This window comes from Olea europaea, chromosome 9 (assembly GCF_002742605.1).
Source record: "Olea europaea var. sylvestris chromosome 9, O_europaea_v1, whole genome shotgun sequence".
Classification (NCBI taxonomy): domain Eukaryota; kingdom Viridiplantae; phylum Streptophyta; class Magnoliopsida; order Lamiales; family Oleaceae; genus Olea; species Olea europaea.
The window spans coordinates 2628058-2640638 of record NC_036245.1 but is presented as its reverse complement, the minus strand read 5'-3'; the positions used below and the strand labels follow the sequence as shown (position 1 = coordinate 2640638).

Here is a 12581-nt window from a genome sequence, read left to right as displayed (position 1 = left end):
TGATTCCCAAAAAAAAAAAAAAAGAGGCTTAAAAGTCATTGGGTCATGTGACCCAATGAGTATAGAGTTCATTTTATTTTTATATTTTTATATTGGAGCACTCATAATTTTATTTTAATTAAATTAAGTTTAATCACTTAAAATCAAAACTCGTCTATATATATATATAATTATATTAAAACTATAATAAATATTATTTTATATTATAATTAATCTATTATTATCTTAATGCCACCTTTAATAAGTTATATTATATAATTATAATAAAATTACATCTATATATGTGAGTTTCAATTTTAAGTAGTAAACTTAATTTAAATAACATAATTTAAGTAATTAAGCTTAATTTGATTAATGTAAAATTCTAAGTACTCCAATATAAAATAATGAGCATTATACTTAAATGAGTATTAAATGAAGTTAAATAATATTTAATGGTACTATATTAAATATATAAGGATAGAATTCCCCTATAACTAAATATATGAAGGTAAAATTGGTATTCAAAAGTTTCTCCTCAATCTACATTTACATGATCCAATGAATAAAAAGAAATTAAATCGGGTAGAAATTTGAATCCCACAAAGTGTAATCATCAGCCCTTTTTCCTAAGGTGTTACTTTTGGATCGAAATGTATATCAAGTCTCTGGAGTGTGGACTAGTTTCATTATTGAATAAGATGCTAACAAATTGGTTTTCACTATTCAATATCAACTGTAACCTAGTTGCTTGACAACATGGATCCAATTTGTTCATACAAATACATACAGACATGTACATTATGCACGCTAAATTTTGAAATGATGTACTGCCTGTTTGACAATCATTAATTTATTTTATGATGTGCTACATGGTCATTTTCAATTATACATTAACACAATAAAATATGTTACACGTATATCAAAAAAAAAATTTCTATTTTTTAAGCACACATTCTCCTAAAAATCACTATTTAAAACTCTTTTTTATATAATAATGATTGGCAAAGAAGCTCTTAATACAAATATTGGTCAAACCTACTTGACTAATGAAGAAACTTATATTACCATCATAAGTTTCAAAATTCCACATTTGTTATCAAACTAATATTTGTTCCATAAATATTGTAAAAAACACTCAAAAGATATATACCAACAACAATGGTAGCCATCGTCATCGGATCTCCGGCGCCGCTAGCAAGGTGGCGGTGTAAACCGTCACTAAGAAATTCTATTGTTCTATCGAGTTCATGTTCGTGTTTATGGAAAAAAGAAAAAAAAAAGATTATTTTTTACACAAAATGGAGCTTGGTCATCTTCCTCACTGGTTAGATATGTTGACTCGATGAAATCCAAAGAGGATGCATTGTAGTTAGAAATTCATAGGGATATATGATAACCTACATTTTTGTTATTTTAATATATTTTGTTGTATTGTTTGATACGAATTCAATGACACATTTATTATATTGGATTAAATGACAATGTACATGATTTAAATTAAGCCGAGTAGAAATTTGAATCCCACAAGGTGTAATCAGTAATCATCAACCCTTTTTCCTAAGGTGTTACTTTTGGATTGAAATGTATATCCAGTCTCTGGAGTGTGGACTGCATTCATTATTGAATAAGATGCTAACAAATTGGTTTTCACTATTCAATAGGCATAATCTTCTTGGCCAGGGTCACATGGGCCTGGTTATGTAGCAGGGCTCTATTCAATATCAACTGTAACCAAGTTGCTTGACAACGTGGATCCATTTTGTTCATACAAATACATATAGACAGATACATTATGCACACTAAATTCTGAAATGATATAGTGACTGTTTGGCAACCATTAATTTATTTTATAATTTGCTATAAGGTCATTTTTAATAACATATTCATGCAATAAAATATTTTACATGTATATCAATAAAATTTCCTACTTTTTAACCGCACATTTTCCTAAAAATCACTATTCAAAACTCTTTTTTCACAATAATGATTGTAAACAGGCTCTTAATGATACAAATATTAATCAAACGTACTTGACTAATGAAGAAAGTTATATTACCATCATAAGTTTCAAATTTCCACAATTGTTGTCAAACTAATTTCTATTCCATAAATACTGTTAAAAAAAAAAAAAAATACCACAAAAGATATACCAACAACAATGGTAGCCATCATCACCGGATCTTCTTCACCAACCCCACGCGGCTATCACCACTTGCCACCACAGAAGAGTACAATAAAACACATAAGACTCGAGCACAAAAACGCAAAGCAACCAGTTTTGTCGAGCTCATCGTTGCCTTTGGTGAACACAACCACCACCACTGAGGCCGCCCACCAGCCACAAAACCTCCTCCTCCTCCAACTCCATTGAAGATCTGAAATCATATTTAAACTCATCTAAACTGAATTTTACGATTGTTATTTTATTTTTGTATTGGGGTGGCATTGATGATGGTTTTGATGTGTGGCGGCTATGGTTGTTTCATGTTTGTGCTAAGATTTGGGAATGATTGATAATTGTGATGTTGGTGATAATGGGCAGTGATCGTGGTAGTGGTGATAACGGTGGTAACAATGGCAATACAACATCGCGTCACATAGTTATTGTGGTTCTAGTAATAAAATGGTAATGATGGTCTAGTTATTTTTTTAATAATGACAATGAATTGTGTTACGATAAGGATATCTGCTATGGCAGTGGTGGTCCAGTGGTGGCGATGATAATGTAATATTTTTTGTAGGTGGAGCGCATTGTAATAGCGGAAGTTACAACTCAAGTAATAGGTTAGTGACATTGGTTATGAAACATTAAATGTTTTAAGTGGTGATAACGACATGGTTATAGAAAAATAACAGCAAAATATGTATAACACGTTTTGTTGTAAGTGGTCATAGTAGAAATAGGTGGTGAATAAAAATTATGTTTGCTTGTGGTAATTGTGAACTATTGGGAGAATTAATGATTGCATCAAAAATACAGTACTAGTACGTCAATTCGGAGTTAAAAGTTTTTTGACGTATTTGTGATTTTTTTCCAAAAATAAAAGGTAAACTCCACAAGCAGTCCTTCAGCTTTCATGGTTGTGCTTTCCATGTCCCCCAAACCTACCATTTGTTACACACAAGTCTATAAGCTTTTAAAACCTTAGCACCCATGTTCTAGGAAATGTTTATTTTAATATTAAGCCACTGTTTGGTAAGGATTGTAATCTTTAATTTGAATCAAAGTCAACAATTAATTTTAAACTTACGTATCATTGGACTCATAACTTTTTAAAAACACGTTTCATCAATTTTTATCAAAAGCTATTAAAATTTTGATTTTAATCCCCATCAAACAGGGCTAAATGTCACGTGACAATCATGTGTTTTCATATTGAAATAATAAAATTGTTCAAAAAGATGTCTATTATTCTAAAATAATTTGGCCAGTAATTTTAACTTTAATTCAGGAATCCAAATTGAGCAATTTTCTAAATTGTTCGTGAAACTTATCCATTTTCTTCAATATATCCCGACATTCTCATAAACTTCACGTGGTCATTTAACGTTAAATAAATGTTTTCTGTTAATTTGGGACATAGTTTGGCCAGTGATTTTAACTATAATTCAGGAATCCAAATTGAGCAATTTTCTAAATTGTCCGTGAAACTTATCCATTTTCTTCAATATATCCCAACATTCTCATAAACTTTACGTGGTCATTTAACGTTAAATAAATGTTTTCTGTTAATTTGGTACATAGTTTTAAAAGATTAGGATCATAGTGCCACACTGACCTTTAGTTGGGACCTGAGATGGAATTTACTCAAAATAAAATATAGCCCGCTTGTGTTTCTCCTTCGTCTGTTCTCTGAAAGGAGCAAATAAATCCATTGTTGGGCAAAATCATTTTACCAAAATTCATTAGTGAAAAGTATTAAGAAATACTGGAAAATGTTGAATTCAATTGAAGTAAATGAACAAGAACTTCCAGCATCAGCGAAAATCTCAACTTTGAATTGTATCGATCTCTCGAACCCTGATATTCAATCCTCTGTTTCCCTTCTCAAACAGGTACATGAATCTCTCTATTTATTTTCGCTATCATATATTATGCTTATTTAAATAGGGATTATTGGTGTATTGTTATATAAAACTAACGTTTACTTACTTGCCTGAGTTGCTTGGCAGTTTATTTTTTGAATGTTTTGCTAGATATTGTTCTTAGAGGAATAAGAACTTCAAAAAGGAATTATAGATTTGGAGCTTTTAGATCTTCTATCAACTTTATTTATCATACTACTCATATGTAATTTTTCTAATAGTTGGTTACATGAAACAAGAATTTTATTCAACTCCATGTTTGTTTTTCATTGAAATATCATTTACATCCATTTTTTCTTATCCCTCATGCTATACAGGTTCTCACCCTTGATTATTTCTTTTCTCCTTATGCCACTGATGACAGCTATCATATATATCCTTATTAATTTTTATCGTGATGGATAGGCTTGCTTAGACTCGGGGTTCTTCTATTTAATCAATCATGGAATTAACGAGGAATTTATGGATGAAGTTTTTGCCCAAAGCAAAAGACTTTTTGATCTACCAATGGAAGAAAAGATGAAGCTTCTAAAGAATGAAAAGCATCGAGGCTATACTCCTGTTCTAGATGAACACTTGGATCCTGTCAATCAGATACATGGTTGGTTTTGCAACCATTGACAAGATGCATATGATTAATGACTTAATTTTTATTCCCTTAAATCCACGCTGAGAAGATAAACAACAGATAACAACCCAACTTTTCATAATTTTTGTTTTTGCTGAATTTCTTTTGTTTAGCCATCAGTTATGGTCTTCTAGATGTACTATTTGCATAAACGTCATATTTTCATGCTGAATGAAAGGATGCTTGTGCAATCGTGTGAGTGCAGGGGACTATAAAGAGGGATATTACATCGGTATTGAAGTATCAGATGATGACCCTGACGCAAATAAGCCATTTTATGGGCCAAATGTATGGCCTTCTTCAGGTGACTTTTCGAAACAATTACTATTGTCGAGTTTAATTGGTCTGAACTAGACCAATTTTGGCAAGGTTTGTTTTTGTATTAAAATGTTTTGAATTTTTTTTTTTTTTATTCTTTTGATGTGTAAAGATATCTTACCTGCATGGAGGGAAACTATGGAGAGATATCACCAGGAGGCATTGTAAGTTTTGTCTGGTCTGTTATTTATGAAAAAGTATTAGTTACTGAGATATATTCAATTTCAAATTCCATAGCTATAAATTCCTAACAGTTGAAACTCAAATCATTTTTTTATTCTAAACATACTATTTAAATTTTGTAACTCCACATCTTTTATAACTGAAAAAAAAATAATAATAAATAAATAAATAATAAATAATAAATAAAAAAAATATATATATATATATATATATATATATATATATATTTGTTAACTCTAGAGAGATTGTTCCCTACAGTTCAGAAAAATTCATTCGAACAAAATTCTTTCATTTTCTCGGCACATATGATAGTGCTCTGATTGTTTATAGTATGAATATAGTGATCCATTGTGCTAGCTCCTGTATGTCGATTTTGTTCAACTTTATATAACAAACGGAGGTCATGCAGCGTCATAGTTTGGTGTTCTACTCAACTCATTTTTTGCAGTATCACTGTTCAGACTTCATTGGGATTTTCTTATATATCAAAGCTCGCTAATTTCTCTATACCTAATAGTAAAGTAAAGCATTACGAGCTTTTACTCTGGACTATCAATAATTCTGTTTTTTGTGGAGAAGTTTAGTTACAGTTTTGAAGTTCACAACATCTATTATATATGAGCATATGAATTCAAATGTTTTTCTTCCTGTGAGAACATATGAATTGTGCTGTTAAGATGTGGTTGGTTCATTGTATACTCTGTGGAAAGTATACCTAGGCTCACCAACCTTATCATTACGATGCACTTTCTTGAAGATAATGTGGATCTATTCTAGGCAAGAAAGGTGTTGATAGAATGTTAAGCCTAACACATTTTACAATAAAATCTACATGTCATTCAGCAAATAACGTTAGTTTATTAGTGCTTGGCCTTCTGGAAAGCTTGTTTTAGAAATATAGATATTATTGTCAGCATTCTGAACCTGTGTAAAGATAGTAAAATGTATTTCTAGTTTTACATTGTTTAAAAGTTAAAAAGAATGGTCCTTTTTTCTTTGTGATTCCTCTAGCATATGCTGTTCTTTGTAATTTTTGTTCACGTTGCATTTCTTTTAAATGTATTCTTCCTGCTACATTTTTTGTCATGTACACAGAGATGTAGCAAGAGCAGTTGCAAGGCTCATAGCCCTTGCACTTGATCTAAATGGTGACTTTTTTGATCAACCAGAAATGCTCGGAAAACCTCTTGCAATTCTGCGGCTACTGCACTATGAAGGTAAGGACATTTGAGATTCAATCCAGAGTAATCAGTTTCTTTGATGTAACCTATGCATTGTTCGTGTTTAACTGAACTTCAGGTCGTACTTCGGAGCCTGCAAAGGGAATATTCGGAGCAGGCGCTCATTCTGATTTCGGTTTGATTACCCTTTTGGCAACAGATAGTATCTTAGGTCTTCAGGTACTCCAAATATGCAGTTTTTAATTCTATGCTTGATTTTTCTCCACAGGAATGTTGAAATTTTTATTATGTTTCAGATATGTAAAGATAAGGATGCCGAGCCTAAAGTCTGGGAATACGTACCACCATTAAAAGGGTAAAGCTCTGTAATCTCTATATATTTGCCTTCTTAGGAAGAAAAGTTCATACCCGCTTTTGGCAATCTTAGTGTTTGTCACTGCTAACTTATACATTTCTATTCTATAGACCTGATCTCCCACCCTAACGTGGCGTCGTCACATCAGCAATCAAGCTGTATTTATTGACTTTCCAAAACAAAAAATGTTTGACCTGCTGATATGGCAACACCGCATCAACAAGTGGGCATTATAACTCCTGTCCACCAGGGCTAAGAGATCATTTCTATTCTAAATTATAATTGTGACACTTTCAGTATGTCACTTTGGTTTTTGTATGAAAACTCATCATTTTATACGGTCATTTAGTGGTAAAAAGTAACCTTTATATGTTCATATTGAATGTTTTATTAGCTGATGCTACATTGCATCTTATAAAAGGGAGCAATAATGTTTTATTAGCTGATGCTGCATTGCATCTTATAAAAGGGAGCAATAACCTATTTAAGTGTAGTACTTTACTACTGTATTGAGCAGTGTCATTAGCTTTCTATCTCGTGGTTAAAATATGATTTCAGGGTATTTATAGTGAATCTTGGGGACATGCTGGAGCGTTGGAGCAATGGTATTTTCAGGTATTGCTGAAATTGTGCAGGAGGTGACAGTTCGAAAACATTCTTATTAAGGCTTAACTTCTTTTTCTTTGATTCCATTCAGATCTACACTGCATCGGGTCTTGTGTCGTGGCCAAGAAAGATATTCTGTAAGACTTAAAAGCTTTCAAAATCATTTGGAATGCTATATGAAGCCTTAGTATTTTACCTTTTATTTTGGATTTATCCATTATAATTGGGATAATCCTATTTTTCAAGAATAGTTATCAACCTTCCTTTAACGTGGCACCCAATTCATAGTTCTTAAAAGGAGACCATAACCAATACTAACTTGTAATATTTTCAAGATGTTCGTTATTTTTTCCGTGGGACAAAGTTGAAGAGTAACACGAGTCGTGCTTCTTCTTGGCAGATTGTTTATTTTGTGGAACCTAATCATGATTGCATTGTTGAATGCTTTCCAACATGCCAATCAACGGAAAATCCTCCCAAGTAAGTACATCAATCTTCAATTGCATCATTTTCGCTCTTGCATAGATGAAACTATCCTTCTCATTGCAGATTCTGAATTTCAGTCATGCATATCATTAAAACGTTAGTGATTCAACGAGAGATTTTGACCTCGCGTTCTGTAGAAATCAGATACGTGTCTGAGTCTCTTATTGTTTGTATTGCACTGTGATGCTCTTCCAGGTTCCCTCCAATAAAATGCGAGAGTTACATGCTACAGCGGTACAAGGATACTCATGCTGACCGTAACACATACAAATGAGACTAGCATGTTTCCTATCGTCTCAATGCGCAAGGACGTTTATGCGAAGATGAATGTAAATACTCCTGTGCTAGTGTTGTATAATTGAAACCATGAAGTTTGCTTTGTAATTACTCATTGCTAGCATGTTTCTTGGTATCAGAATGTTTCTTATGTAAAAAGAAAATCAAAAAGTTTTGGAGTCTGCACAATCAATCCTGAAAGACAAAGGATGTTTATGTAATCCATTAAGTTTCATAGGGCATGTTAAGCAATACTAAATAAAGCTTGACACTGTAATGAATAAAATTTTAATTTATTTTTCTTTCTGATTAGCGCTGGTCTCTATTCATAGCAAGCATGCCAATAGTGTTTTGTCATTAGTACACGAAGGAGAAGAATATTTAAAGAGATGAGATACAAGAATGCTGAATTCTTGTAACCTCAGGTAGCATATGTTATTGGAGACTTATTATAACTTTAACAAGACTTGAACGTAATACACAGCAAAAGCTCATAATAAATACAAAAGCACACTCGTAAATGATCATCGATCCATAATCAACCCAGATTCACCGGTAGGTTCTGTAATTTGGAGTGTACATGCAGCTTTCAGCATACTTGACCAAATCCACAGGTCGAGGAAGTCTCGTTGCCACACCTAAATTACACGCAAATTGTCAAGGGGTTCATATCTCAGTAAGCAAACTGAAATAAAGCGAAAAAAAGGCATTTACCGAGTTCATATGCTTTAGCAGCTACATTAGCAGCAATATGAGCTGAGATCTTTCTTATGTTGGAAAATGGAGGGTAAATCATTCCCTTATCATAATGTTCTTGTGTTACTTGACCAGCCAAAGCTTCAGCTGTTTTGACAAGATTCAGACGATGATAAAAGGATTAGATTTATAGTGAATCTTGGGGACATGCTGGAGCGTTGGAGCAATGGTATTTTCAGGTATTGCTGAAATTGTGCAGACAGTTAGAAAACATTCTTATTTAGGCTTAACTTCTTTTTCTTTGATTCCATTCAGATCTACACTGCATCGTGTCTTGTGTCGTGGCCAAGATAGATATTCTGTAAGACAGCTTCTCTTTATTTTTGGAATGCTATATGAAGCCTTAGTATTTTACCTTTTATTTTGGATTTATCCATTATAATTGGGATAATCCTCCCGATCCTTAATATTTTTCGAGAGTAGTTATCAACCGTCCTTTAACATGGCACCCAATTCACTGTTCTTAAAAGGAGACCATAACCAATACTAGTAATATTTTCAAGATGTTTATTATTTTTCCGTGGGACAAAGGTGAAGAGTAACACATGTCGTGCTTCTTCTTGGCAGATTGTTTATTTTGTGGAACCTAATCATGATTGCATTGTTGAATGCTTTCCAACATGCCAATCAACGGAAAATCCTCCCAAGTAAGTACATCAATCTTCAATTGCATCATTTTCGCTCTTGCATAGATGAAACTATCCTTCTCATTGCAGATTCTGAATTTCAGTCATGCATATCATTAAAACGTTAGTGATTCAACGAGAGATTTTGACCTCGCGTTCTGTAGAAATCAGATACGTGTCTGAGTCTCTTATTGTTTGTATTGCACTTTGATGCTCTTCCAGGTTCCCTCCAATAAAATGCGAGAGTTACATGCTACAGCGGTACAAGGATACTCATGCTGACCGTAACACATACAAATGAGACTCGCATGTTTCCTATCGTCTCAATGCGCAAGGACGTTTATGCGAAGATGAATGTAAATACTCCTGTGCTAGTGTTGTATAATTGAAACCATGTAGTTTGCTTTGTAATTACTCATTGTTAGCATGTTTCTTGGTATCAGATTGTTTCTTATGTACATAAAAAAGAAAATCAAAAAGTTTTGGAGTCTGCACAATCAATCCTGAAAGACAAAGGATGTTTATGTAATCCATTAAGTTTCATAGGGCATGTTAAGCAATACTAAATAAAGCTTGACACTGTAATGAATAAAATTTTAATTTATTTTTCTTTCTGATTAGCGCTGGTCTCTATTCATAGCAAGCATGCCAATAGTGTTTTGTCATTAGTACACGAAGGAGAAGAATATTTAAGGAGATGAGATACAAGAATACTCAATTCTTGTAACCTCAGTGAGCATATATTATTGGAGACTCGTAATATTTGTAACTTAACAATAATAAACAGCAAAAGCACACATATAAATTTGGAAACCAGCAGGTGAGCAGGATACGAAGTGATCATCAATCCATAATCAACCAAGATTCAACGGTATGTTCTGTAATTTGGAGTGTACATGCAGCTTTCAGCATACTTGACCAAATCCACAGGTCGAGGAAGTCTCGTTGCCACACCTAAATTACACGCAAACTGTCAAGGAGTTCATATCTCAGTAAGCAAACTGAAATAAAGCGAAAAAAAGGCATTTACCGAGTTCATATGCTTTAGCAGCTACATTAGCAGCAATATGAGCTGAGATCTTTCTTATGTTGGAAAATGGAGGGTAAATCATTCCCTTATCATAATGTTCTTGTGTTACTTGACCAGCCAAAGCTTCAGCTGTTTTGACAAGATTCAGACGATGATTAAAGGATTAGCACTGGATTAGATACCAAAAAAGGGGAAAGGGGGGAGTTATATGTACAAAACCTGTAATAAGAGTATCGTTACTCGAAGAGATAAGATAATTCACGACAAGAAACTATCTAATCGGCTGTGTACTTACAAGCTGCCAGGAGCATATCGTCGTGCACGCGAATAGCACCAGAGATGACCAAACCAAAACCAAGTCCAGGAAATATATAAGCATTGTTAGCCTGAATTTACACAGAACGATTCTCAATCTACAATCCTCCACAGTTTAAGAAAGTTGAATTGCACAAATCAAAGTTGAACATATATGTTACCTGGCCAGGAACATAAGTTTTGCCATTGTATTCTACAGGATCGAATGGACTTCCGCTTGCGAAAATTGCACGACCCTTTATTGAAACAAGATGTAAAATATGAGGAGAAGTTAAGTTTACTAAAAAGATTAAAGCTATGATAATATATAATCATAAAAGCCATCTCTAGAAAATCTTAGTACTCATCCGACCTCAGTCCATCTGTAAGCTTCTTCAGCAGTGCACTCAGCTTGAGAGGTTGGATTGGAAAGAGCCATAATAAGAGGTTGCTGTGTATCATTTGAACCATGATTAGATTAATACGTGTAAAATGTCAATGGGGGAAGGTGGTTGGGGGGGGGGAAGAGAACCTTATTGAAAGCAGCCATAGCCTCAACCACTTCCTTTGTAAAAGTTTTTCCAACACCAGATGTTCCAATTAAAGCTGTTGGCTTGATAGCCTAAAGAAGTTCGAAAACGAAGCAAAACTAAGTATACAAAAACTGACAAAAGTACATGTTTCTGTCGAACTTAGAGATATAAGAGTTCACCAACCTTGACAGCGTCTAAGAGTGTGTTGCAAGGTTCATGCTCATGAGCCCATGGTTTCTTAAAATGTTGAAGAGATTCCTTGCGGGAATGAACTATTAAACCCTGTAAATTGTACACAAATTACATCAGTGATACAAGGGAGAATACCTTGAGCTCCTAAAAGCAGATAATCAACATATATACCGATAAACGGAGATAGTCAATGTATAGCTATATATATTTGATCCGAAGTTACCTTTGAGTCTACCAGCCAAATCTTTTTACGGGTTTCTTCCAGTGGAACTTTAGTCTATAGATTAAGAAAAAATCAATGAGTTGCCAAAAATCATATTGACAGTACCTTGAAAAATTTATGCACAAAAGACATACCTGCTTTGACATTTCAAGGGCTATAAGCTCTGCTATACCAGTACCAGCCTGCAATCACAAGAGAAAGCATGAGCCAAGCATGCAAAAAATATGATGGAAAACCGAGACTAATAATCGAGAGAAAACAAAAAGGATCTAGAACATGGGCCTCAACAATCAGGAGAATGTTAAAAGTTACTGTCCTCGTTAGATCTTGCTCATTTTTGTCATTCTTGAAAATCAAATAACTAAAGGCTTACTAAAAACAAAGCAGGGTTAGAACTTTACTTCTCCAGCACCAAGAAACAAGAATGTGTGGTCACCCAAGGTACCCCCAAGTAGCTTAAGTGACGCGACTAGCCCGGAAAGCACAACAGATGCCGTTCCCTGCAGTGGAAGGTTCAAGATTTATAAGATAGGCAGCGTTCTTGCAACAATATTAACGACCAATTTACCATATACCTGTATATCATCGTTGAAGACCAAATGAGTAGTGCCATATTTGGCCAACAGCTCAAAAGCATTGTGATTTGCAAAATCTTCAAACTGCAATTTCAGTTACAATTGTACTGACGTTAAAAAACGAAGGCCTTTGAAATGGGAATACTCTTGCGAGTAATTAAGGATTACTGACCTGTACAAGAACTTTTTCGCCATAGTTTTGCTTTACGGCAGTCATGAATTCATGTAAGAAGTCGTAATATTCCTGGAAA

At 33.7% G+C, this 12581-nt stretch overlaps 2 protein-coding genes across 3 annotated transcripts in view; one reads left to right on the top strand and one right to left on the bottom strand.

Annotated features, from left to right (window-relative positions):
* The first annotated feature begins 3817 nt into the window (after positions 1-3817).
* On the top strand, positions 3818-10097 carry LOC111399409 (2-oxoglutarate-dependent dioxygenase mpl2). Of its 2 annotated transcripts, none has more exons than XM_023026707.1 (11): positions 3818-4038; positions 4474-4669; positions 4902-5000; positions 5127-5178; positions 6293-6414; positions 6497-6597; positions 6675-6733; positions 7292-7348; positions 9113-9158; positions 9425-9504; positions 9706-10097. In XM_023026707.1, exons 1-11 carry the CDS (start codon positions 3919-3921, stop codon positions 9782-9784), a joined length of 1011 nt encoding a protein of 336 aa, XP_022882475.1. In that variant the 5' UTR covers positions 3818-3918; the 3' UTR covers positions 9785-10097. The 2 variants fall into 2 exon arrangements, with proteins under 2 accessions (XP_022882475.1, XP_022882473.1); XM_023026705.1 differs by lacking the exons at positions 9113-9158; positions 9425-9504; positions 9706-10097 and adding exons at positions 7431-7476; positions 7740-7819; positions 8021-8413 and having other exon boundaries at positions 3820-4038.
* Positions 10098-10116: 19 nt separating this feature from the next.
* Positions 10117-12581, bottom strand: part of LOC111399817 (NADP-dependent malic enzyme-like) — a 4669-nt gene continuing 2204 nt past the window's right edge. The window contains exons 5-16 of the mRNA XM_023027310.1: positions 12503-12574; positions 12331-12414; positions 12157-12255; positions 11890-11937; positions 11756-11809; positions 11524-11622; positions 11340-11429; positions 11181-11258; positions 10990-11064; positions 10809-10899; positions 10514-10642; positions 10117-10437 (exon numbers count right to left, since the gene is read on the bottom strand). Of these exons, the coding sequence (XP_022883078.1) occupies positions 10349-10437; positions 10514-10642; positions 10809-10899; positions 10990-11064; positions 11181-11258; positions 11340-11429; positions 11524-11622; positions 11756-11809; positions 11890-11937; positions 12157-12255; positions 12331-12414; positions 12503-12574 (1008 nt within the window). The 3' untranslated portion in view covers positions 10117-10348. The remainder of the gene's footprint in view (positions 10438-10513; positions 10643-10808; positions 10900-10989; positions 11065-11180; positions 11259-11339; positions 11430-11523; positions 11623-11755; positions 11810-11889; positions 11938-12156; positions 12256-12330; positions 12415-12502; positions 12575-12581) is intronic.